General features: G+C 31.9%; 4 protein-coding genes and 1 long non-coding RNA gene across 7 annotated transcripts; 1 reads left to right on the top strand and 4 right to left on the bottom strand.

The window, feature by feature from the left end:
- Nucleotides 1-219: 219 nt before the first annotated feature.
- LOC112697973 (uncharacterized) lies at nucleotides 220-3,721 on the bottom strand. Of its 2 annotated transcripts, none has more exons than XM_025751396.3 (4): nucleotides 3,571-3,721; nucleotides 2,956-3,041; nucleotides 1,527-2,438; nucleotides 220-1,439 (listed from the first exon to the last, which is right to left on the bottom strand). In XM_025751396.3, exons 2-4 carry the CDS (start codon nucleotides 3,016-3,018, stop codon nucleotides 615-617), a joined length of 1,800 nt encoding a protein of 599 aa, XP_025607181.1. In that variant the 5' UTR covers nucleotides 3,019-3,041; nucleotides 3,571-3,721; the 3' UTR covers nucleotides 220-614. The 2 variants fall into 2 exon arrangements, with proteins under 2 accessions (XP_025607181.1, XP_025607179.1); XM_025751394.3 differs by having other exon boundaries at nucleotides 3,397-3,588.
- Nucleotides 3,722-5,185: 1,464 nt separating this feature from the next.
- LOC112697974 (uncharacterized) lies at nucleotides 5,186-6,368 on the bottom strand. The gene is made up of 2 exons (XM_025751397.3): nucleotides 6,040-6,368; nucleotides 5,186-5,660 (listed from the first exon to the last, which is right to left on the bottom strand). Exons 1-2 carry the CDS (start codon nucleotides 6,228-6,230, stop codon nucleotides 5,435-5,437), a joined length of 417 nt encoding a protein of 138 aa, XP_025607182.1. The 5' UTR covers nucleotides 6,231-6,368; the 3' UTR covers nucleotides 5,186-5,434.
- Nucleotides 6,369-7,995: 1,627 nt separating this feature from the next.
- On the bottom strand, nucleotides 7,996-9,713 carry LOC112697975 (uncharacterized). Its single transcript, XR_011862776.1, has 2 exons — nucleotides 9,442-9,713; nucleotides 7,996-8,716 (listed from the first exon to the last, which is right to left on the bottom strand). It is a non-coding gene; the product is annotated as an uncharacterized lncRNA (long non-coding RNA).
- A 3,201-nt stretch (nucleotides 9,714-12,914) lies between these two features.
- LOC112697976 (vacuolar protein sorting-associated protein 41 homolog) lies at nucleotides 12,915-21,888 on the top strand. Of its 2 annotated transcripts, XR_011862978.1 has the most exons (20): nucleotides 12,915-13,500; nucleotides 13,698-13,967; nucleotides 14,082-14,261; nucleotides 14,440-14,697; nucleotides 14,768-14,900; nucleotides 14,991-15,081; nucleotides 15,692-15,794; nucleotides 16,060-16,163; nucleotides 16,248-16,341; nucleotides 16,458-16,613; nucleotides 17,007-17,069; nucleotides 17,185-17,250; nucleotides 18,135-18,335; nucleotides 19,366-19,443; nucleotides 19,523-19,642; nucleotides 19,762-19,842; nucleotides 20,675-20,760; nucleotides 21,023-21,070; nucleotides 21,158-21,239; nucleotides 21,352-21,888. XR_011862978.1 is itself a non-coding variant. In XM_025751399.3 (19 exons), exons 1-19 carry the CDS (start codon nucleotides 13,210-13,212, stop codon nucleotides 21,748-21,750), a joined length of 2,856 nt encoding a protein of 951 aa, XP_025607184.1. In that variant the 5' UTR covers nucleotides 12,915-13,209; the 3' UTR covers nucleotides 21,751-21,888. The 2 variants fall into 2 exon arrangements, 1 of the variants encoding a protein (XP_025607184.1); XM_025751399.3 differs by lacking the exon at nucleotides 21,023-21,070.
- A 1,461-nt stretch (nucleotides 21,889-23,349) lies between these two features.
- Nucleotides 23,350-25,232, bottom strand: LOC112697977 (uncharacterized). The gene is made up of 2 exons (XM_025751401.3): nucleotides 24,663-25,232; nucleotides 23,350-23,664 (listed from the first exon to the last, which is right to left on the bottom strand). The coding sequence occupies exons 1-2, from the start codon at nucleotides 25,034-25,036 to the stop codon at nucleotides 23,445-23,447; spliced, it is 594 nt and encodes a 197-aa protein (XP_025607186.1). The 5' UTR covers nucleotides 25,037-25,232; the 3' UTR covers nucleotides 23,350-23,444.

Raw genomic sequence — 25,232 nt, forward strand, 5'->3', positions numbered from 1 at the left:
TGAAATTCATCAGTGTTGAATTATGTTATGTATTTGTGAACTAAATTCATCATCTTTCATTTTATCGAAAGCTAAAGTTAAAAAATATTGAAATAAATAAATAACTAAAATAATCGATTGAAGATTTATAACTAAATAAATATAAACTGGATTGTATGCACGAAGAATAAGTTTGAAACCAAAAAGTGGAAGCCATGGCATGCAAGATTGATAGTGATCTGTTCTGAATAATGTGTTTTCTGAGCTTTCTTTACTAGTATTTTATAGAAGACGAACTTCCCTACATAGCAATGTAAATGAATGATTTCAGTCATCATGCATCTTTGGCAACTGAACATGAATACCTTACACCAGCATTTTGTAAAAACTGCAAGTGTGACTTTCTTTTTCCGTACTCCACGGATGATATTTACAAGGTAGAAATTCAAGTGCAGTTAATTTCATGTGAAGTTGATAGATGAAAGTCGTAATATGAGTTGATAGATTTGACTAAATTGTCATCTAACAGCTCTCAGCTATCAATTTTACATAAAGTTAACTGTACCTGAGTTTCCATCTATTTACAATTACTTGGACAGAACTAATCAGCATGTTGCACTGTCACAGAAGCAGGCTTAACATTGTATTGGCACTGCCTTGCAACAATCAAGGAGGGGCCTATAAATGTTGTTTTGAGTTTCATGCTTACTTATAATAAGTGGCTGAAGCCGATATGAACTTGTTCGAACGAAAACAATGCAAGTGGTAGCCTTCTGGGAAATGACAGAAGCATTGACTATCATTTTGCTTCTTATGTTGCCATTCTGCAGTGGATTAGAGTGGGAATCACTCAGTTGCTCTTTATCATAAATCCTATCCAAGCTTTGAATCGGTATCTTCTTGACTTCAAGATTCCCTTCTGAAGCATTTAGAATTCTCTTGGCTTCCTTGGAAAAACCAATGGCTCGCCAAGCATCAGCAACCAGTTGCATAGTGGTGGTTTCTGGGGCAACACCCCTGCTTTCCATGGTAACAAGTAACTCTTCTGCTTTCCAAGGTTGTTTTGCTTCTCCATATCCCCATATTAAAGTCTCATAAGTTTTCAAGTTTGCCGGAGTTCCGGCTTCATGCATTCTGTCATAGAGTTTAACAGCACGGTCCATTCTTCCTGCAGCACACCATCCACTGATGATGGTAGTGAAGATCACAACATTTGGATGGACACCATATTTTCTCATGGAGGCCAGAAGAGCCTCAGCTTTTCGTGGCTGTCTGGCGCGCACATAACCTTTTGCAAGGATGCTGTATGCATGAATATCAGGCTCTATCCCAGCCTTCACCATGTCTTCGAATATCTCCTCGCAGTTTTTCATAAGACCTGCTGTGCTCCATCCATTCATGATGGTACTAAATGTCACCACATCTGGTTTTATCCCAAATTCTTCCATCAATGTTAGTGCCTGCCCAATTTTCAATTTTTATTATAGAGGGGAATGCTTAAAAGGAAAATGTTGATCTCATAAAAAGCATGAGATATGAGAACTCACCTCATCTACCCCATTTGTGTCTGTAATGTCTAAATATCCTTTGATTAGAGAGTTGAAAATGACGAGATTCGGTTGAACTCCAAGCTCCTTCATTCTGTAAAGAAACCTTAAGGCCTCTGTCATATTGCCTTCTTTACAATAACCGCTTATTATGATACCACAAGTTCGTTCATTAGGCCTCACTCTATTGTACTTCATTTTCAATATCAATCTTTCTGCCTTTTCTGTCTCACCATTCTGAGCATAAGCCCTTGCGAACGTGTTGAAGGTGACAACATCAGGCTGCAGGCCCGACGCTACCATCTTGTTCATAACATTCCATGCCTCTTCAAGATTCTTCTTGGTGCACCAGGCTTGGATGAGAATATTATAAGTTCTCTCGTTAGCTTTTACATTTTCATCCTGGCCCATCATCTCTAGCAATTTCATAGATTCGGAAGGCCTTCCGGCAACTCCAAATCCTTTAATGAGGGTATTATATGTACTACTTGTAGGTTTACATCCATACTCCTTCATCTTTTGAAAGATTTTCATGGCTTCATCAACCTTGCCAGAATCGGAAAAGGCATTGATCATAGCATTGAGAAGTATTGAATCAGGCTTCATTCCATTCTCTACAACTTTAGAAAGAAGCGAATTAATGGATTTGAAACGCTTCTGGCGGGTGAGGGCAGCCACAAGAGCTGTGTATGTTATAAGAGTTGGCCTATGTCCTTGTTCTGTTAAACTATTGAAGATAGACTGAGCTTCCTGTGGCTTCCCCCTTCCAATCAAAGTATGCATCAGTTTGGTTCTTGAATAAACTGTTTGACAACTGTTGTCCCGTGTGCAGATAAGGCAGCGAGATTGATCACGGGTCTCTTCTCGAGCAGAGCTTAACTTTCTTTGGTTATTCTTGTATTGCTGCAGTTCCTGTTTCACCATTGAGCCCATCAGACAATAAGTTTATGAGTTACTAAGTATAACTGTAATATACTAATATTCAGGGTAACTTTGCAAATAAAACATGGATGTTTCTAATCACATAATCATTCGAGAATGAATAACTAGTGATTTGAGATTATTGTGTGGAGAAATTGAAAGCAACACCGATGAGTGTGTTGCAAGAAAGAAAGAAAGAAGATGATGCTCAACACTTATATATACAAGCATTACCTCTGCCTTGGCTAGCAAGACTAACAGCACTAACTAACTAAACAGAATATTAACTACCCTGATTCTGATTCTGTATGCATAATTACATTCTTATCCTTTTCTTCTTTGTTATTATACTTCCCAGAAATGAAGATCAGTATTGCCGTTTAAATGCTCGACATGATGGGAATAGTTAGGGAAATCATAGTCACAGTCACAGTCACAGGTTAAAGTAAATATAACTGAGTAAAGAGCATAATGAATTTGCCATAAAGTAGAGCAGTGAAGAATATACCATGAGTGGTAAATCTTTAAGGCCTTCATTGCTCATAAGGGCTCCCTTTTGGGTGCTATCCATGATTCTACCCTTGGCAGCTTCTCCTGAAAGTTTTCAGTGGCATGAGTGTTAGCTAGAGCAATGCTACATGGCCAGCAAATATTATCATTTTTGGCGAGCATTTAGCCAACAATAATTTGCATCCATATTTACAGACGTCTTGCACACAAGAAGCATTTATATTTACTAGAATTTTGCAAACATGAATCAATACAATTCGCAGTCATATTTTTTCAAAATTTGCACACATGAATTAGTAAAATGACAATTTAGTGTTTGTGCTGATCAAATAATGGCAAAAAATACTAAAAATTGCTGGCTTCAAGAGTTTCTCTTGTTAGCTATTAGTGATCAACAAACCCTAAACATGTCAACCTAAGTGATAATGATAATTCAAACCTTTCATGCTCGAATCACCTATCCAAAGTGAAATTTTGGATCCAAAACCAAAGGTTAAAAATAGACATCAACAAAACTCAAAAGATAACTATAATGGTAATTTATACTACATAGTCAATGCAAGATGATGTTATGGTTTTGGAGGCAAAGAAGTTGAAATAGAGGAAGGGGTACCTCCGTAGAACAGTTGAGGAGCTTGTGGGAGGAGTTGTGACAGTTAGAGAGTATAATAATGTTATGAATAATGTAGAAAAAGTAAATAGCAATTGGAATTTAGTGGCTTCGTGTGTGTGTGTGTGTGACACACTGGAGATTCTTATCCACACATATTTTATCTTTTAATATATATAAGACTGAATTGAAAGAATTATAGAGTGCCACGTGTCAGTCTCTCAATCGTGTTACAAGCTTAGGGTCTAAATAGATTTGGTGTTCATTTGTGTAATTATTATATATTTTTAATTAAATTAGGGTCTAAATTTAAATTATTCAAGTAAAATTTTCATTATTCTAAAATAGTATGTTGCATGTGATTTTAGTTATTTTATTTTTAAGAAAAAATATATTTTTTATCTCTGAAATTTGTTGAAAATTTTTAAAAATTCTAAAAAATTTTATTTTATTTTAATTTTGTTCTTAAAATTTTTTATTTGTATCGAATATATTCTTGACAATTAAATTTTTAAAAATTTTATGACCAAATTAGTAATAATGCATAACAATTATGTATAAATTGTTCATGTTAAAGATTGTTCTTATGATGAAATTGTTGTTAATTGGTCCTAATTTTTTTTAAAATTAGTCGCCAAAAATATATTTGATACAAATAAAAAACTCTTAGGATAAAATTAAAATAAAATAAAATTTAAAGATATTTTTTAAAATTTTTAACAAACTTCAAAAATAAAAAATATACTATATCATATTTTTAATATAAGATTTAATATTTAAAATAAAATATTATTATATTTGAATTATTTATATTACTGTTTGAATTGTTAAATTAGTAGACAGAACAATTACTTTGGTATATTTAAATTTAAGCATATTTACTTTGGATTTCGATAAATTTTTTATATAAATCATTTTCAATGGGAATTTTAAAATCAAATAAAAATAACTAAATTATAATTTAAAATTAAATGCTATTTAATTTAAAATAATAAATATAACTCTAAATTATATGTTAAAACTTAAGCTTTTATCGTTTGAATTAGATTTGCTGTTCATCTCATTATTTTGTTTCTGTTATTAGGATTTTTTTTTTTTGTTTGCCGAAAATTTTGCATAATGGTGATTTGTTTTGGTTCATGGATGCTTACCCTATTTTCATATTTTATTAAGTACTTATATGTATACAGGGAGATTCAAACTCGTAACATCTTAAATGAATATGAGAAGACTATATTATTTGAGCTATAACTCATTTCATAAATTAATTTATGTCTTTAACCAAAGAAAAATTATTGTATAGTATTAGAGTGCACAATAATATTAAGCAACACTTTAAGTGATAGTAATAATATTCTCAATTAAAGTATATCATAATCATTGTGGATATAAAATAATTGTTTGAAGTGAAATCATAGTAAATTATTTTGCTCAAAATGATGATGTATATAAATGAGTTATTAATTTAAAAGATGCGTAACGGATTTATAACGAAGAGAGTACAAAGTTAACAAACTATAATTTAAATGGTATAGTCTTTTCATACTCAGTTAAAAGTTGCGAATTCGAATCTTACTCCTAATTTTAGAAAAAAAAAAACGGAAAGAACACAAAAGTGTTGCCAGCATCAATTAAAATTATGAATTCGATAATAAACAGTTGTGATATGGTGTACAAACATAGTCAATAATAATAAAATAGTGATAGAAAATTATGAGTTATCAACTTTGTTTAAACATTTTGCAATTGAGTTTGTTTATGTAAAGAATCATTCTTAATAGGTTTCGAATGTTGGTGTTCTTGCGGGTGCACTTCTTGGAGATAATTTTGATGATGTTATAGGAGACATTTTTGGAGCGTATTTTGGTCATTCCACAAGAATTCTTCTTGAAGTTATAGGTGATGCAACTGGTGCAGCTTTTGGTGCAGACCTTGGTGATGCAACTGGTGCAGCCTTGGGTGCAGTTTTCGGTGCAGCCTTTGGTGATGCTGTTGGTGCACATTTTGGTGGAGACACTTTAGGTGCTTGCACCGGTGCAGATGCTGGTGTTTCTTTAGAAACTACTTTGTTGACATTTTTATTGTCCAAATGGCTGAAAAGTTGAGTGATCATCAAATTAATATAATGTTATATCCTTATAAATATTAATCTTTTAAGATAATTTTATTTACGCACTTATTTCTTTTGAAATTATAAAATAAAAGAGAGATTGAAAATTTCGTCTACTCGAAATTTAATTCTGATAAAATCTGTTCAACTATTTAAATTTTTTTTTCATTTTCTATAATCAAAATAGAATATCAATATCATTATAAATGAAATCAATTACTTATTCGATCAAATATTGAATAAATGATTTCTTGATACAAATTACAATGATAATTATAATCAAATAACATGATTTATTAAAAACATAATAGACAAATGTGATTTTGGTGAAATTAAGGGAAAAGAAATAAATCATGTCTTACCTGAGTTCTTGAACCCAATCTTGGAATTCAGAATGATCAACATAGTGAAGCTTAGGAACCTCCTCTAATGAACCAACACTGATTTCTTCATCAAAAAGGTTCTTCCATGGATTCACCTCATCACCAAAAACAGAATGGATTGGCAAAGCCAATACCAAGGCAAATACCAAAGCCAATGATGACTTTGCCATTGCCTTAATTGTTAATAAAATTATTACTTCCCTTTCTTTTCTTTTTCAAATTCAATAAATTCAAAAATTTAACCAACAATAATTGCTTCCTTTGTGTGACTAAAAAGGCAGGGTTGCAATAAAGAAGTGCACAAATCTTAGGGTTACATATGAGGCTTTATTTATAGTGGAAGAACATGCTATTTTTTGCCTCCTATAATTTGAAACTGTTGCTATATATGACTACATACAAAAAAAGTGGTTGCAATAACAATCTACGGATCCAATAAACTTAGCAATCAACACAATATAAGTTTCATTTAGTTTTTTCGGTAGTTTACCATTTTCAAAAAAAAAAAAAGGTTTCATTTAGATTTTTGGTAGTTTAATATCTTCGAAAAAAATCTAAAGCAGTTTAAAATAACCATTATGTCCGTTGTATAATTTTTTGTTGGATTTTTTTTTTATAAAATTTTATTGTTAATTAGACATTTATATAATGAAGATCATGTCTATAATATATCATATCAATGGTAAAATCATGCCTATAATTATTCAACTATGCTACATGTATATTAAAATCAGTCACCAAAGTTAATTACTAGTATAAAATATATGTTAAAATATAAATACATAATAAAAATAAATTAAACTACACATTTATGCACAAATACATCAATAACTGATTTTAATGATTATTTTAGTGTGCGAATAATATTTTTTATAACTATTTATAGCTTAGATTTATAAAAAAAAATTGAAAAAGTATTAATGCCCTAAACATGTTGTTACTATCCAACAGTTTGGACTTTTACTTCCTCTAACGCAGGAATTTCAATTTCCTCATCTCTTTACCTCACTTTAGGATACATTTATGTGTATTAATAAATATTTAAGACTAATAAATAATAAAATTAACAACATATATAGTTTATGAAGCGAAGTAAGTTTAAGCTGTTTGAATTGAATTTTTTGTCTCTTTAGCATTATCATTAAATTATATTATCCGAGTTAAACTATAAATAGAAACATTTTGGCTTTGGAGGAAAATTATGGCATAATAATTTTCTCATCAAATCATTTATATTTTTTGTTTTGAAAACTTTTCTTCAAATGAACATTAATTACTTTATATTATTATTATTATTATTATTATTATTATTATTCAGTAATAATGTCTAGAGGGCTTTTAAAGGAGAGATCACAATGGGAATTATACATAAATTAAGAGAAGATATAATGTGACGTGAAGTATGGTCACAAAATAAGGATGATTAATTTTGAAGGTCAAACATAATTTTATTTCAGGTTTAAAGTTATATTAAATAGTTTAGGATCTTTTTTATAAATAAAATTAGTCTTAATACGTTAGAGAAGTTTCTATTACTTCCTCACATTTAAATTCAAAAAATTTTCAGTAATTGCACCATTCACTACAGCAAAGGCAAAATTTAGTGACGCTTTTTTCTCCCTTTAGCGGCGGTTTTAAACCGCCGCAAAATAGTTTACCAGCGGCTACGGAGCCCGCCCTAATTATGAGCGCTGGTTATACAAAAACACGAGTCATGAATCTACCAAAATATCATGAGACTCTATTTTTGTTTCTTTCATTTTAATTCCATCTTTTTTCTTCTGTTCTTTCAGTTCTTTATCTTAATTTTCTATACTTAGCTTGTTTATTTTTATTTCATACAAAAAAAGTTAAGATTTTAATATAAATTTGATCGATAATTTATTTAATTAAGCATGGCAAACTTAAAGCAAAAGATCAAACTAGATAACACTATAAGAGAATTAATAATGTAATTTCCGCACAAAAATATTCCAACATCAATTTGAATGAATTGAATACAGAAAAATATGGTGTACAAACTCAGTCGATAAAAAAAAATGATATCAACTTAGTTTATATGCATATCATAAAGAAACATTTTTTCTCTTGAGAAGATGTTGGTGCTTGTGTGGGTGCACTTCTTGGAGCCAATTTCTGTGATTCCATGAGGATTTTTCTTGGAGCCGATTCTGGTGATTTTGCTAGAGCTCTTTTTAGAGTTGATTTTAGTGATTCTACGTCTAAGAAAGCACTCTGTGGAGCCAATTTTGGTGATTCTATAAGAGTTCTTCTTAGAGCCAATTTTAGTGATTCTAAATCTAAGAAAGCTCTTTGTGGAGCCAATTCTGGTGATTGTACAAGATTTCTTCTTAGAGCCAATTTCAGTGATTCCAGATCAAAAAAAGCTCTTTGTGGAGCCAATTCTGGTGACTGTACAAGATTTCTTCTTAGAGCCAATTTTAGTGATTCTAGGTCAAGAAAAGCTCTTTGTGGAGCCAATTCTGGCGATTGTACAAGATTTCTTCTTAGAGCCAATTTTAGTGATTCCAAATCAAGAAAAGCTTTTTGTGGAGCCAATTCTGGTGATTCTACAAGAGCTCTTCTTGGAGATGCAGCTGGTGCTTGTACTTTCTTATCGAATATCGTAGGAATTTTTTTGTCGGTCTCTAAATTCCTAATTTATATATAAAAACAAAAAAGACATGTATGTGAATAAACACATTAGATGATATAAAAATTGAAAATTTCTAAAAAATTAATAAAATTTATTGCTTTTAAGCAGTAATTAATTAGTAATGTTTAAAAATACAAATTAAAAATATATTGTTAAATTGTTATACTAGAAATATTAAACTAATGATTAAAATACTGACAAAAAATAAGGCTCTTGAGTTTTTCTCATAAAAATATATTAAAATTAACTTAATATATTTTTAAATAGCATAAATTAAATATAAATTTAGACATAAAAATGATTGATGTGATATTCTTTCTATTAAATTGATTTTTTTTTAAGATGACACAAATCTTACACACAATTTTGTAAAACAAAAATATTATACTTTCAACGATTTTCTTTTCAATAACAAAGCTATAAAATTGTAAAACTTCATATTCTAAATTAAAATACTACCCCTTTTTCTTCCGATTCTTTTATGAAAAAGTGGAGAAAATTCTCTTGATTTTCATAATACTATCATGCAGTATCCTTATATGCATTCAATGTATTATAAATAGAATAATCCATCACCTCATCTATCAAATTGCAAATAAACAATTTATCGACATAAAATATAACGATGACTATATATATGTGTGTTCAAATAACACTATTTATTGTAATAGACAAATGTGATTGTTCTAAAAATGAGAAAAATAAAAAAAAAAAGCATGACTTACTTGGCTTCTAGAACCCAATCAAAAGTCTTGGCTTCCACTGGTGCTTCAACACCATCAAAAAGGTTCAATGGATTCACTTCATTAGCAAAAACTGAATGAATTGGCAAAGCCAACAACAAGGCAAATACAAAAGCCAAGGATGTCTTTGCCATTGCCTTATTATTCAAAAATTATTGCTCCCCCTTTTCAAATTCAATAAATAAAGTCAACAATTGAAGCAACAAATAGTTGCTTCTTTTGTGTAACCAAAAGGAAGGGGTTGCAATGAAGAAGTGCACACCTTTTAGTGTCAATATGAGGCTTTATTTATACTTGAGGATATGCTATTTTTGGCCTCCTATTTATATGTTATTAATTTATTTGAGTCTTCCCTACCATAAAATTGGTAATTAGTAACTATTTATAGCTTGGACTTATTAAAAATTTAATTTTAACAGAGCAATTAGTGTTGTAATTAGTGTCTCTTCTTTTGTTTGTTTTTCAGCCTTTCTTTTAAGCATTATTTTAGAGCAAGACAGATGTATGACAAAAAGAAAAATAATAAATGAGCAAATAATTAGTAACTATTTATAGCTTAAATTTATAAAAAAGAATATTGTTGTCTTTAACTTAAATATGAATTGTTGCATAATATTAGAGTGGACAAATAATTAACACTTTAATTAGGTGGACGTAATAACACTGCCAACTAGAATATTGGCCAAATTAAATTATGAATTTAATTCATTGACATTAGATTAATTGTTAAATAAAATTTAAAATATTAAAAATGTATAAATTTTGTTCAAATTAAATAAATTGAGTTATTGTTTTTTTTAAATTAAGCGAAGACTAGTTCATTTACTCATAAAAAAAAGTTATAATAAACGGGCCATCCGGCCCATGCTTTCGGCCCAAATCCCTTTTAATATATTAGTCCACATTTAAAATGATTATTCATATTTTCATGTGTAAATAAATTAAAATAAAAATACATATCATTATAAATACTAATTTAGTCAAATATATAACTCCAACATATATTCACCTCTAAATTGGTGATTATCTATTATCTTCACTTGGTTTTGTATTCACCTCTAAACAATTCATAGTATTCCATGAACAATTATATCAACAAAATGCAAGGGCCACACAGATACAACATAGAATGATAACGTACGCATGCATGAAAAGGCACATGTTGCGTTCATTTTTTTTCCCACTCAGGAAGACGTAGTAAGTTTAATTTGTAACCCGACGTAGTAAGTTTAATTTGTAACCCTAGGTAGGGCATGAAAATAAAAAGATATTTTAAGAACATTACTAAAGAATCATTAAGAAAACATTTTTCTTTTCATTTCTAATGTATTATATATATATATATACAAAAGTACTATATACAAATATACATATTGATCTATATATTTTTTAAACTAAACGATTAATCACTAGAAGAATAGAAAACTTTTTATAGTAAAATAAATGAACACATAATATATTAGTAATCAAAACTTATTTATAATAGTAAATAATTTGTAAGATATCAAATATATATGAAGGTTTTTGGTGGTCTAGAGAAGGAGTTTGAATCTATGACTTTCTTTTTATATTTGATTAATTTTGCCTTAAACTAAAAAATATAATTTAGCTTCTATTTTGTCTGCAGGAGACAATTTTATTTTGTCTCATAAATCGTGAAAAAATATAACCGGTGTAAAGAAAAAGAAGATGACACAATCATGTATCTTGGTTCAATTGCATCGTATAATGCAACTTACATCTAGTCTTCACCACAGCAGCAGTGGAATTTTCACTATCATATCAAATATTACATACACAAATTTCTTAGAATTCAACCTAATCCTATCTGGGATGAATCAAACTTCTACCTAAACTTGACTTGACCATGCAACTTCCTATACTTTCAACACACTAAGTGTTTATCCAACTTAACAAAAAGATACAACTAAGACATCAGAATCAAAACAAAAATACAATCAAAGAAGACAAGAAATAAATCTTGTATTTTCTCTCTAAATTTCTCTCTATGCATTTTTTCTCAATGACTTTTACTTAATACCTCATTTGAATGTCTTTTACCACTGATTTAGAACAAAGAAAGATACAACTTTAAAACAGAATACTCAATGATGAATCATCAAGTAGATGATGATTTACAACTCAAACTCTATATGCTGAACTCATATTTTGAACTCTCGAACATTGTTCTTTATCTTGATAGAATGTTTCTCTTAGTGTAAATACAATGTTTTTAAGACTTCAATCTTGATTTGTAATGTTTCACTCTTCTTTTTTTTTTCGGGTTCTCTCTCCTCTTGCAGAAATGAAGATGATTTTTCTTTTTGTATGAGCTCTATTTTTTTCAGTTAAAATTTTTTCACAAGGTCAACTTCTTAAATTTTGAGTTGGCTGAATTTCTTTTCTTTTTCTTTCATAAATATAGAAAATCAGGGATCAGAAATCAATATTAAGCACGATAGTAGAGTAAAGAGCAGCAGCAATTAACTTTTTCAAAGAGCTTGACAAAATTTAAACCTTTAATCTTGTGCTTTATCCCCAAATTTCATTATCAACCATTGAATTACAGCAGAGTAAGATAACCACCACTTTCTTCAACTTACTAACTAATGCAGAAAAAAAAAGAAAACAACAAACAATTGATTTTCATATAAATAGAAATAAATTACCTTTAACCCTTTTGATTAAGCTTAACTTGCTTTTATTGATATTGATTTGATATAATCTCCTTAATTAGCTTTCTTTTCTTCTTCTTTGGCTCTTGGTAAGAAAAAACTGAGCATTACCCAACATGAACTTAGCAGAAGCTTAGAGCTGCTTTTCTTTTGCTTGAACGGTAAAGAATTGGGTTATGGATTCAATTTCTTTCAACAACCTTGTAAGTATTTGGTCTTTCTAGTTAGACTTTTTAATTTTATTGATTTGGCTGCATTATGAATCATGAGCCTGCAATACTAAACAATTTCATCAAATCTTAATTGAACTATTAACTCAAATAACACTATGTTTATTATCACTAAAATATTATTATTTATTTACTAAACTCAACAATATATTGTCATATACCCTTACTAATTGATAATTAATTTTTACTATATATAATATTTGATAATTATATTCTTAAAATGTATTTTTATAATATAAGACAGTTAACTCATATATATATATATATATATATATCGACCCTTAAACTAATTCTAAAATTTCATCTTGTGTACAAAAACTTATTAATTAGCGATAGATTTTTAAATAAAATTTGGATCATAACGGATTAATTTTTTACCTATTAAACTAGAAGATGTCTGAAAAAGTAAAAAAAAAAAAAAAACAGCTTTAAAAATTCGTTAAGTTTGGTACTTTGGTTTTGTTAAACGATGTCGTCACAGAAAGTGCAAAACGCTAACGGCCAAGAAACAGATGCTCCACTTATGACTTAACCCTCTTCCGTTAGTTACAGCCTTACAGGTTTCTCGGGGTTCCCCCAATCTCATTCAACACAAAACACTCCCTCTTGCTGTTATGATTATTATTGTCGTTCACCTCATTACTCCTCTTAATTAGTACTACTAACTATATCCAAAGAACCTTCTTCCCCATCTTCAACGTGAACGACATTCCAAAATTTTAATAACGGAACGCAAAACGACACTGCACAATAAAACAAAATAAAACAGAAAACAGAGAATAGAATTTCTCAGCTTCCAAACAGATCTCCGTTCCGTTGGTCCCGCCGGCGTTAACTATCTTCCGATGGCTCCGATTCCGTCCGAGAATGGCGTCGAAGGAGATGACGAGAGAGAAGAAGAAGAAGAAGAAGAAGAAGAGGAGGAGGAGGGGGAGGAAGAAGAAGACGAAGAAGCAGAAGAAGGAGAAGAGGAAGATGACGAAGAGGAGCCAAGGCTCAAGTACCAGAGAATGGGAGGAAGTATACCTGCGCTGCTATCTAACGACGCAGCTTCTTGCATCGCCGTCGCGGAACGCATGATCGCACTCGGTACTCACGACGGCATTGTCTACATCCTCGATTTCCTCGGCAACCAGGTTCGTTCCTTGCGCATCAATTTATTTATTTATGAAATGTTCTTCTCGTGAAATTCTGAGCTATCGTCGTTCAAATTGTAGCTAGCCATTTCATTTTTTCCCCTCTCTTACGTGATCTTTCGGTAACGTTCCCAAGCTTTTTCATGAACTTCACAATGGAGTGGATTGCATTTGTGAAATTTTATATCTGATTGCAGGTGAAAGAGTTCCCTGCTCATTCTGCTGTTGTTAACGACCTTAGCTTTGATTTAGAGGGTGAGTATATTGGAAGCTGTTCCGATGATGGATCAGTTGTTATTTGCGGTCTTTTTTCCGATGAGAAAACGAAGTTCGAGTATCATCGGCCGATGAAGGCGATTGCCTTGGATCCTGATTACACAAGGAATGCCTCTAGGAGATTTGTTGCAGGTGGTTTAGCTGGCAATTTGTATTTGAATTCGAAGACATGGTTAGGCTATCGTGACCAGGTCTGCAAGATTCTTCTTAACTCTAGCATGAATTTGGATAGTGCTACTCTTTTTAGTGTGTTGAAAACTATAACCATATGTATTGTATTCTCCACAATATATATATTATAAAAGGTTTTGCACTCTGGGGAAGGTCCAATACATGCAGTGAAGTGGCGAACGAGTCTTGTTGCTTGGGCAAACAACACAGGAGTGAAGGTTTATGATACTGCCAATAACCAGCGGGTAACATTTATTGAAAGGCCAAGAGATAGCCCCAGGCCTGAGCTTTTGCTTCCTCACTTGGTTTGGCAGGTCAGTGGTAAAATATCTGAGCATAGACTTGCTATTTGTTTCTGGTGCGTCTTCTCAGAAGCATTATCTGCTTCTATAACTTGATTGAATGTTTGGTCCTTGCTTTAAAGAAATGTAATACTGCAAGACATTTCTTATGAAAAATTAATTTTGCTTAATATCCTTCCATATTGTACAGAGTGACACCCTCTTGGTTATTGGCTGGGGAACTACCGTCAAAATTGCTTCAATAAGAACAAACCGCTATCAAGTAGCCAATGGGACATACAGAAATTTTCCTTTATCTAGTATGAGCCAGGTGGACATTGTGGCATCATTTCAAACTAGCTATTTCATCTCAGGAATTGCCCCCTTTGATGATGCTCTGGTTGTTCTGGCGTATGTTCCTGGAGAAGATGGAGAAAAGGACTTTAGTAGCACTGCTCCTTCTCGGCAGGTATTCACGGTTTCTTACATATGATATGATGAAATGAAGTTATATCATAAATTAGTTTGTTCTTAAACAGGGCAATGCTCAAAGACCAGAGGTTCGAATAGTAACATGGAACAATGATGAACTTTCAACAGATGCTCTACCAGTACACGGCTTTGAGCATTACAAGGCAAAGGACTATTCTCTTGCTCATGCTCCCTTCTCAGGTGAACATTATCCAGTGTTCTTATATTATGTGGATGAAATTCTCCTGCTGCTCCTGCACGGCAATAGTTACCTTTTTCATTCAAATGTAGGTAGCAGTAATGCTGGTGGTCAGTGGGCTGCAGGTGATGAACCACTTTATTATATTGTGTCCCCAAAGGATGTAGTTATTGCAAAGCCAAGGTCAATGTCAACTTCTTGATCTTATCGTTTGGTGATTGATGCATTTGCTTATAACCAATAAATAAATAAATAAATAAATAAATAAATAAAAGGGAGAAACAAAGGAAGCTGTGTTTTTTTAATATATCCTACCGTACTTTAAAAACTTTATTCTTATGGGATTGGCAAACAAATAAACAGTCTTTCTTGCCAGCTGACTACTTGGCATGGAAGAATATTACAAGGGTTTGGTTCAAGGGATCAGCATTGTTCAGTTTATTCGTGATTATATATATATGCTCATTAAAATATCATAGTATGATAATCTATAGAGCTGTTATTTATTTTAGTTAAATAGATTACATGCCTCAAAGTAACTTCTGAGAAAGGGCGTTGCACTATCATATACCAGATTCTTTAACTTTGTTATATTCACTACACTAGTAAATCAATCTAAACACCATTGTTCACTAGGAAGATTAAACGTACAAATGAAGGTTGTTTGTCTTTTAGAGTTTTTTTTATGTAAAATATCTGAAGTGTTTTGCTATCTTATAAGTTGGGAGTATAAATTGGAAGTAAAAAAAAATTAAGATGATGATGAGAGAAATAAATGCATTTTAATTATTAGGGATACTGAAGATCATATTACTTGGCTTCTTCAACATGGGTGGCATGAAAAAGCTTTGGCTGTAGTTGAATCAAGTCATGGGAGAAGTGAACTTCTTGATGAGGTAAGTTATAAGCTTATCTCATAATAGTGGAATAAGGTTATCCATGTATTTTTGTTAAACCACACATGAATGATCAAAGATTAAAAGAAAAGAAAGATCACTAAAAGAAGTCTTATGGCTTTATGCTTTTATAGTGATCGTTTTTTGTAACATTCTAATAGTCAATGTTTACTCCACTCACTCTAACAATCATTGCTTTCACTTGATATGTCTCCTTCTAAATAACTTTTTTCCATTCGATCATAGCTGAGTTTTATATTTGTAGGTGGGATCTAGATACCTTGATCATTTGATAGTGGAAAGAAAATATTCTGAAGCAGCTTCATTGTGTCCCAAGTTGCTTCGAGGGTCAGCCTCAGCTTGGGAAAGGTAACTGAACCACATACTGGTAACTGTTAATCAGGCTTGTAGTTCTTGTTTGATGATTGAGTGTCAATGGACTGCTTTCAACAGATGGGTTTTCCACTTTGCTCACCTTCGTCAACTCCCTGTTTTGGTTCCGTACATGCCTACAGAAAATCCTAGACTGCGTGATTCTGCCTATGAGGTTGGTTAAAGCCTAAACCAAAGTAGTCACTGTTACAACTTACAAGTAATGTCTTTATATAAGCTGCATTCTGCAATCAACTAACTTTGACATTTTTTCTGCTTATTGTTGTACAGGTTGCTCTAAATGCATTGGCTACAAATCCTTCCTTTCATAAGGATCTCTTGTCCACTATTAAGTCCTGGCCACCTGTAATTTATTCTGCACTATCTGTTATTTCAGCTATTGAACCTCAGCTTAAAACTTCATCCATGACTGAACCACTCAAGGAGGTCAGCGTTTCTCATTTTATCTTTTTATAGAAAAAGAAATTTTAGTTTAAGGGAATGGACAAGAGAGAATACGACAAACACAGAATCACGGATAGATATGAAAAGAAATAGCTAACAAATAAACCATGTAACAATGCATGTCAATCCCTTTGAATATCAACCAGTAGAAGACCAATAAATAAACCATATGCTGAGCACCAAAGGAATACCAACTAAATAATCGCATCCCAAACAAAACCAATATTAAAAAAGAAATCATTAAAAACCCTGGAATTCCTTTCTACCCTAATACACCAAAGCCCTACAGGAATTGGGGACTGGGATGTCTTACTAGTTATATTTATGTTTTCGATAGTCATTTGCTTATAATGATGTATTTGTTTTCTATGCCAGGCATTAGCAGAATTGTATGTAATTAATGGGCAACATGAGAAAGCTGTTGCTTTGTATGCTGATGTAGGTGGTCGTATATCTTTTCTGTGTGTTCAGGAAGCAAGTGCATTGATTGAAAGTCATTAAAGTACATTTATACTGATTTAGTTCCTACACCCTTCTTTGATGAAACTTTCAGCTTATGAAGCCAGAAGTATTTGACTTCATTGATAAACATAAACTGCATGGTGCAATTCGTGAGAAGGTATGCTTGCAATTTGCAGAAGTGATATTTATCTATCTTTAGTCTTTACAGTGTCACTTGATGTGAGCAATATACTCTACATTTCTCCTTTGGTATTTCATGATTAAGCATTAATGAACCTATAGAATCTTTCTACAAGTTTTGTTACAGTATTAGGATCTAGTTATTGATGTTGTCACATCTCTTATATTTATTAAATGTATAAAAAAAATGGATGAGTAGCAGAGTCCATCCCAATTATCCAAAATTTGTTTATTAATATTTGAATGGTCTCATATTTATCTGAAGGAGAAAACTTTGTGGTATTTCCTTCCTCTTGTTTAAGGGGAATTGATGTTTTGTTTGTACTTGTATCCACTTTTGTTAGAAAAACTAGAGTTTTTGGGAATGGCAATAGAAAATGACACAAAGAATGGGCATAAATGTTACTGATGAGCAAGTGCCTAATGAATATGTTTATGCCTTGTAATTCATGAGATGGTCCTAGATCTTTGTTTATTTATATTATGATTACAAAATGTCACTTGTATCCTTTATAGTGGGATTTGGGAGCTTATTGCAATTAGTTACTTAAATCAAAGGTTATTTTACACTTTAGTATACATATACAATATGCTTATCATTCCCTGAGCTACTTTTAGCTTTCGGTTTGTAAACAAAAGATTAACTTTATATGCTGATCCCCATAACCATAGAACTTAAGTTGACCCTATAATTTTACTTATTCTAATACTAAATTATGAAATGACACATATAACCATCACTTTGTGTGCTTAATGAGCAACTAACTGATAACCAAATCAATGTCATTAACAACATATTGTATCCTTAAAACTTGTCTATATAGCTATTGGTGTCTCATTATACATGCTGTACCTGTTCAGGTTTTCCAACTAATGATGATTGATTGCAAGCGTGCTGTTCCTCTGTTAATCCAAGCTAAAAACTTAATAAGCGCTCCTGAAGTTGTGAAGCAACTTCAAAATGCTGATAATGAGTCTGACTCAAGATACTTCTTGCATTTATATCTCCATTCATTATTTGAAGTTAATCCACATGCTGGGAGGGACTTTCATGATATGCAGGTAGGCTCTGTTTCTATATAGACCTTTGCAAGCTTACTTTATGGATTCTTAAACGTAGATCAATGCAAAATTTGTATTTTGGATTTGTGAAATTCACGTGTTTGCTTTCACTGCTGCAACCTAAGGTAGTTGCTGCTTTGTAAGTCTGTACTTTTCATCCTGGACAAAAGAATTTCTTCATCTTTTTAATGACTTCTACATGACTCATATCCCGTTTTATTAACACCAACCTGTGAAGGCCAAAGCTTCTATTCATAGAGTCCCAGTTTGCTCTCTGGATGTTTGAAAAGGTAGAAGTCATCATATCCTGGTCTGTGGGTGCTTGCTCGTTTGCTGAAGTTTTTCTCTAGAAGACAAACATATTCTTTCAATTGTAAAATTTAAGTAAATAATATTATTAGCAAGGAGAACAACAACCTACATCGAATATATTAAACTTCAACAACGAAAACAAATATGAAAGACTGAAATGCCGTAACTAAAGAATTTGCTTTTTCCTGTGCCATTATATCCTTTCTAATTCATCCAACCAAAATTCCCGTACACCTGGTGATTCACATGCAAGTATGCAACAATAAATGTGACGTTTTTCTTCCCATAACAGCTTGAATTGGTCCTATATGGTCGTGCCCTTGGCTATATCTTTGGATTCTTAGATCCCATTGCCTTGTTGCTCTATGTACACTGTGGAGACTTGCCCTTGTTTTCGAAACGGAATCAGAATTTCTTATTGTGTAATAGAAAGTAACTAACTGTCGTCCGCACAATCAGTTATAGAATGTTTGGTTTTGATTAGTTCTGATCTCTGAAATTCAATCTGTTTTGCTAACAATTGTTGGCTATTACTGCCATATTTGCAACTTGTAGACTGATGGCCTTGTTCTATTGATGCATTTCTTTGTCATGTTGGAGGCATCAGTATTCATTTCAAGCTATTATAGCATATTATTGCTATATTCTTCCTCCTTTCTTTGCCTGCAACTGAATTTTTTTTTTCTCAGTTAATATCATTGTTTTTTCTTCTGCTTAGGTAGAACTATATGCAGACTATGATCCAAAGATGCTGGTACCTTTTCTTCGAAACAGTCAACATTATACCCTTGAGAAGGTTTGGGATCAATCTGTAAATGACAGCTATATATTCGCATGCTAGTGATTCACGGAACCATTTCTCAATCGTTTTTCAGGCTTATGAGATTTGCATAAGGAGAGATCTAATTAGAGAGCAAGTCTTCATCCTAGGAAGGATGGGAAACTCAAAGCAAGCTCTAGCTGTAATTATAAATAAACTGGGAGACATAGAGGAGGTATTTCAACTATTCATCCAGAAGTGGATTTTGGTTTTAACTTTCAACCGAAATCCAAATTTTGAATCAGAATCTCTGGCATTTTATGTTGATTTTGGATTGGTCATAATCTTTTGCAGGCTGTAGAGTTTGTCACCATGCAGCAGGATGATGATCTTTGGGAAGAACTAATCCAGCAATGCCTTAACAAACCTGAAATGGTATAACTTGATAGCTAAGATGTATATTTATATGTTCATGCCTGTTTGGTTATTTTTGTTGAGAACCTTTTTGGGGCGAAAATGAAAATTATTTAGGTGCATGCACTTATTCAATATTTTAGTAAATAGAAGTAACCAATCAGATTTTCTGAAGCCAAAAGCCATGTCTTTAACATGACCATGTACTTAACTCCCCTATCTCCTTCCCAACACGTGAAAACTGTCATCGCAAGTTTTGTTTGTGTCAATCATTTTAAACAGCACATCTTTTGGCTACGTTTCAAGACAAAAATATCGAAACAGCAGAGAAATAATTCTTTTGGTTGTAGAGACGGCCAGATGGGGACAAAGACACAACTTTTTTATCCCAAAAGACGAAAAATTCTTATATTTCCTTCCCGAAGTGAGGACAGAAACAGAATCCAAATGCAAAAGTGTATTTCTACCATCATTTCCAGTGTCTCAAAGCTAGGCCAGTCATATTTGTTAACCCAAAGGTTGCTGCTGGGCTATGTTTATATCTTAAATCTGAACTTCTCTTCTATGTTTTTGCTGAGTCGAGTTGTCTTGTTAACGTTATTGTACTCGGCACATCTTGCCTCACCATATCTTAACACTAGTTTTATCTGGAGTCAGATGAGCAAAGATCTTTCCATCGGGAGAGGGAGTAGGTTATGTCTGTTGTCCCCTACAACAGTTTGTTTGTTTTTGGTGTGGGAGTTAAAATGTTTAAGAAGAAATAAATCCTTAAAAACAAACGATCCAATATTCACTTGTTTTGTATACCTTGTCTTTGTCCAACGAGTTCTTTGATTCTTGTAATTGACAACAGGTGGGCATACTATTGGAGCACACAGTTGGAAACCTCGACCCCCTCTACATTGTAAATAAGGTTCCCAATGGGATGGAAATACCTCGGTAAGCAATGAATGTGACGTAACAACTAATTAAAAAGTATTTTGATTGAATATCGCACTCAGTTTTAGAAGAGGTCCATCTATCTGTTTTTGTATTTGAACTGAGGAATTTGGATTCTCTAAAGTGAGGAAATTAGTGAAGTTATAAAATGAGAGGTTAATCACCCTTGAATTTATAACTTTCATTATATGTAAATCTCACTATTTTAATTCAATGGTCATTAAATACTTACTTTTTTACTTTACAAATCTTTTCACTTTAGAGGATCTTGATCCTGACTTGGGTGCTCAGAAGGTTCATGGTTGCGTAGGTCATTCCGGCTTCCCAATTCCAGCCTTATTCAGTAGCATTATGTTTTATACAGTGTAATTTAATTTCTCTGTCTACTCTTCTGTAGGCTAAGGGATCGGCTGGTAAAAATTATCACTGACTTCAGGACTGAAACATCACTTAGACATGGGTGCAATGATATACTTAAGGTTCTTTTCTCCCCCACCGTACCCCTAGTATAGTATAGTATAACGAGAAACCTTAGAATCTAATTAATTTGATATTATATTGTATCCCTCTGATTTTTTGACATCAAAATAGGCGGACTGTGTCAACCTTTTAGTTAAGTATTACAAAGAGGCAAAGCAGGGAATATGTCTAACTAATGAAGAAGATGAGCCACGAGCGAAAAGGAGAGGTACTAATGCTTCGCACTGGAAATCGTCTAGTTTTAGAACCATGGAAATGAACTCAAAGATCTCTAGGGGAGGTGCAAGATGTTGTATATGTTTTGATCCCTTTTCTATACGTGATGTATCGGTCATTGTTTTCTTTTGCTGTCATGCTTATCACTCAACTTGTCTTACGGATTCTTCCTACACTAGCAGTAGCAAGAAAGAGAGTGGAGTCAATAATAGTGATGATGATGATGATGATGATGAAATGGAGGTTGGTGGCCCTCGAATGCGATGCATATTGTGTACTACTGCTGCTAGCTAGTTAGGGTGTGTTGCATTAATGCTTGGTTGTGTGTGCTTGCATGCATAAAGAGGTGCATGTGTGGTTTCCCTCTTCTTGTTGCTTCAATATGATGTCAATTTTTTTCAATCAATATATAATGATATAGGTTTTTATTCACTCGTATTAATTATATCTAAGTATAAAGATAAATACTCACTAAGAGTAATTATAATGACTACTGAGTTACTACATGACTTACATTTTATGGTACTATGGTATAATATGTATATAACAATAAATAGTAAATTACTGGTTACTACACATCATTCTTCAAAAGGAAATATCGAAATTATATTTTTAATATATTAAAAGTGCATTAAAATAAAAAAAAGAATTTTATTTTTGGGAAGAAAATTTATATAATAACTGAAAATAACAGAATGAGGGAAGCGAGTATTATTTTTGGGCCCAAAGCATGAATCAAAGCGCATAAGTAGCAAGGTAATATAATAGGGATCAATAATGATTGACTTCTATCGTGGCTTGCTGAATTACTCTTCAAGTGATAGGAGAGCATGGTTTTTATGAGGATGAAATAGATTCCGTTACCCGCCCAAAAAAAAAAAGAAAGAAATAGATTCCGTAATTCATGGAAATTCAATTTGATGTGTGTATTAATAGTTCAATACCATCAACAACTTTGTCATCTTACAACCAATTCAGAGTGTAGAAATTAGGCAAGGCTTACATCAAAACTTTAGGGTAAAAAAAATGAATTCTATATGAAAGTTGATTCCTGTCATTGTTTTGTAAGATCATCAGCTCAATCAGTTTCAAGACTTGAATCAAATTGGCAGCACCGATGTCCTGTCATTGAACATGATATCATTGATTTGGCCCAAACCTATATCTGATATAGGCTCCATGGGTCGCAAGAAGAATCATCTGAACAAAGAGATATCAATGTCAATTAACAGCTTGACAGCACATATGAAATTATCCTTTGCTAAGATGACTAGAGTTGGATTCTGCAGAAAAGACAGTCAATAGTAGTTTTCAAAAATAGATAACAGACTAGTACTTACAAGTTGTTTACAAAATGAAAATCACCATATCTTTGATCCAGCCACCACCTTTCTTGGCATTCCAAATTCAATAAGATAGATGGATGACTAGTCATACATAACATAGAATAAAGAAGGATAGTATATGAGAGAGAAAGCTTAGTTGGAGTAACGTAGATTGTTGAAAGATAGAAGATGCATAATTTCATTTTAACTAGTTTGAATATATAAGAAGAACTATATAACATTCAATTATTAAGAGAAGGAATCATATGAAAAATAGATCAGTAGTTAGAGATGTAACCAATTTTTTTTAGACGTCATATATAATAGGATGTAATAATATTATTTAATCTATATAATCAATCATATTTAGTGAGATAAGATTTTATTGTTATTATTATATAATTTATATAATTTAAAGTCTATATAAGAGTTTTTTTTTTTTTTTGGCCTGGGCGTGATAACTGATTATGCATGGAAGGTTCGTATTAATAGAAGTCACTCATGTTTTCAACAAAAATGTGCCAGTATCGATTTGAATAAAAAGTTTCTAATGCATAAACCTAGCCAATAAATAAAATAATTTTTCATACATAAAAATGTGAATTATCAACTTTGTTTACACATGTTGCCAAAAATTCCTAAGTTTTTCTTAAAGAATTTTTTTTAGGCTTTGAGTGAGGACCACCAAAAGAGTATGTTTCTTGGGGTCAATTTTGGTGATGCCACTGGTGCAGTTTGTGGTGATGCAACTGGTGCAGTGTTTGGTGCAGAGCTTGGTGATGCAGCTGGTGACACTGAAGGTGATGCTGCTGGTGCAGTTGAAGGTGAAGCTGCTGGTGCTTCCACTGGAGCTTTAGTCTTAAATATACCTTTCTCCATATTGCTGTTTTGTTGGAAAATAAATAAATAAATAAACAAATAAAAAGGGAAGAATGAAAAAGAAAAAGAGAGAGGATGTTGAGGGATATATATGAACATACATCTCAAACTAAAATTAACTTAGTTTTGAGCTTATAAATATATACCTTAAACTAAGACTCAAACATCAAATTAAATTGGTTGATTATAAGTTCTTATTATTAAGGGTAAAATACGAAAAAAATTGACTGTCGACAAAATCAGATATATGGATTTTTTTGTTGATTTATTCAAAGATTTATATATATAACTCACTTTTTTTAATTATCAAAAATATATAGTGCTGTCAGAATGGATCAAGTTTGTTAGTAAAAAAATTAATCAAAAGTTGATATTATAATCCAATGATTTTTTTTTTTATTTTCTATTAAAAGTCATCTATTTAAAAAAAATTAGATAAACAAACTGACTTTTTTAGCTTGACAACTTTTTTTAAATAGATCAGACAACTATTTTAAAGATATATATATATATATATATATATATATATATATATATATATATATATATATATATATATATATATACTTGATTTATAATTTATTTTTTCATATAAATATTTAAATTTATACAGACTAATTTATCTGTTTGACACCATAAACACATATTTGTACTTTATTCTATTACAAAACTGATGACTTTATTTAGGTTATGATTTTATAAATCAATACACCAGCCATGATTATTGTAAGAGAAAAAATAAATAAATTTTAATTTTTTATTTTGAATAAAATAAATTTTTGATTGATTAAAAATATAAAAATATTTTTTATTTTTTAAAAGGTGAGATATCTACATTTTTTTGTCTAAAATATACAATGACAAATTTTTAAAAAAATTGAAATACCTCATATTTTTAAAGATAAAAATATTTTTGTATTTTCAATAAAAAATTTATTTATCTTAAAAATAAAAAGTCAAGTCTCTATTTATGGTTTTGAGAGATATAGTAAAGTATGTTACCGTGCTTGTTCAACCCAATCACTGAAATTAGGGAGAGAAGGAGGAGAGGGAGTGGAAAAACCGAAACCACTCAAAGCATCAGCAGCAGCCTTCTTGGCAGCAGCTTGAGCAATCGAGTTTCTAACACCTTCCAAATACGACGATGAAGCTGATGATGATTCGTGATCTGCAAGAGCCTTCTTTGCTTCATCAATGGTGCTCTCGGAAACTGATGAAGAAGAGTAGAGACCACCAGCTTGGCTTAGGCTTGCTTGGTTGAACATGCTCAGCCACACATTATTGCTGCTGACGTCATCACCCACAACTGTACGGACTGGGAAACCCACTATTGTGAATGTCAAGGCAAATACCAAAGCCAATGATAGCTTTGCCATTTCCTTGTTTTTTATAATTAGGGTTCTTTGTTGCTTCTTTTTTTCTCCAATTAGCACATGCAACCCTGTTTGATATCACTTATGGGGGACGTATTTATAGTTTTTGGGAAGTATTTCATTTTCATGTAACAAATTATAACGTCCTTCAATAATAAACATACACTTGTTTGGTGCTCCGCCATAACAGATGCTGATT

Source organism: Arachis hypogaea, chromosome 6, assembly GCF_003086295.3.
Source record: "Arachis hypogaea cultivar Tifrunner chromosome 6, arahy.Tifrunner.gnm2.J5K5, whole genome shotgun sequence".
NCBI lineage: Eukaryota > Viridiplantae > Streptophyta > Magnoliopsida > Fabales > Fabaceae > Arachis > Arachis hypogaea.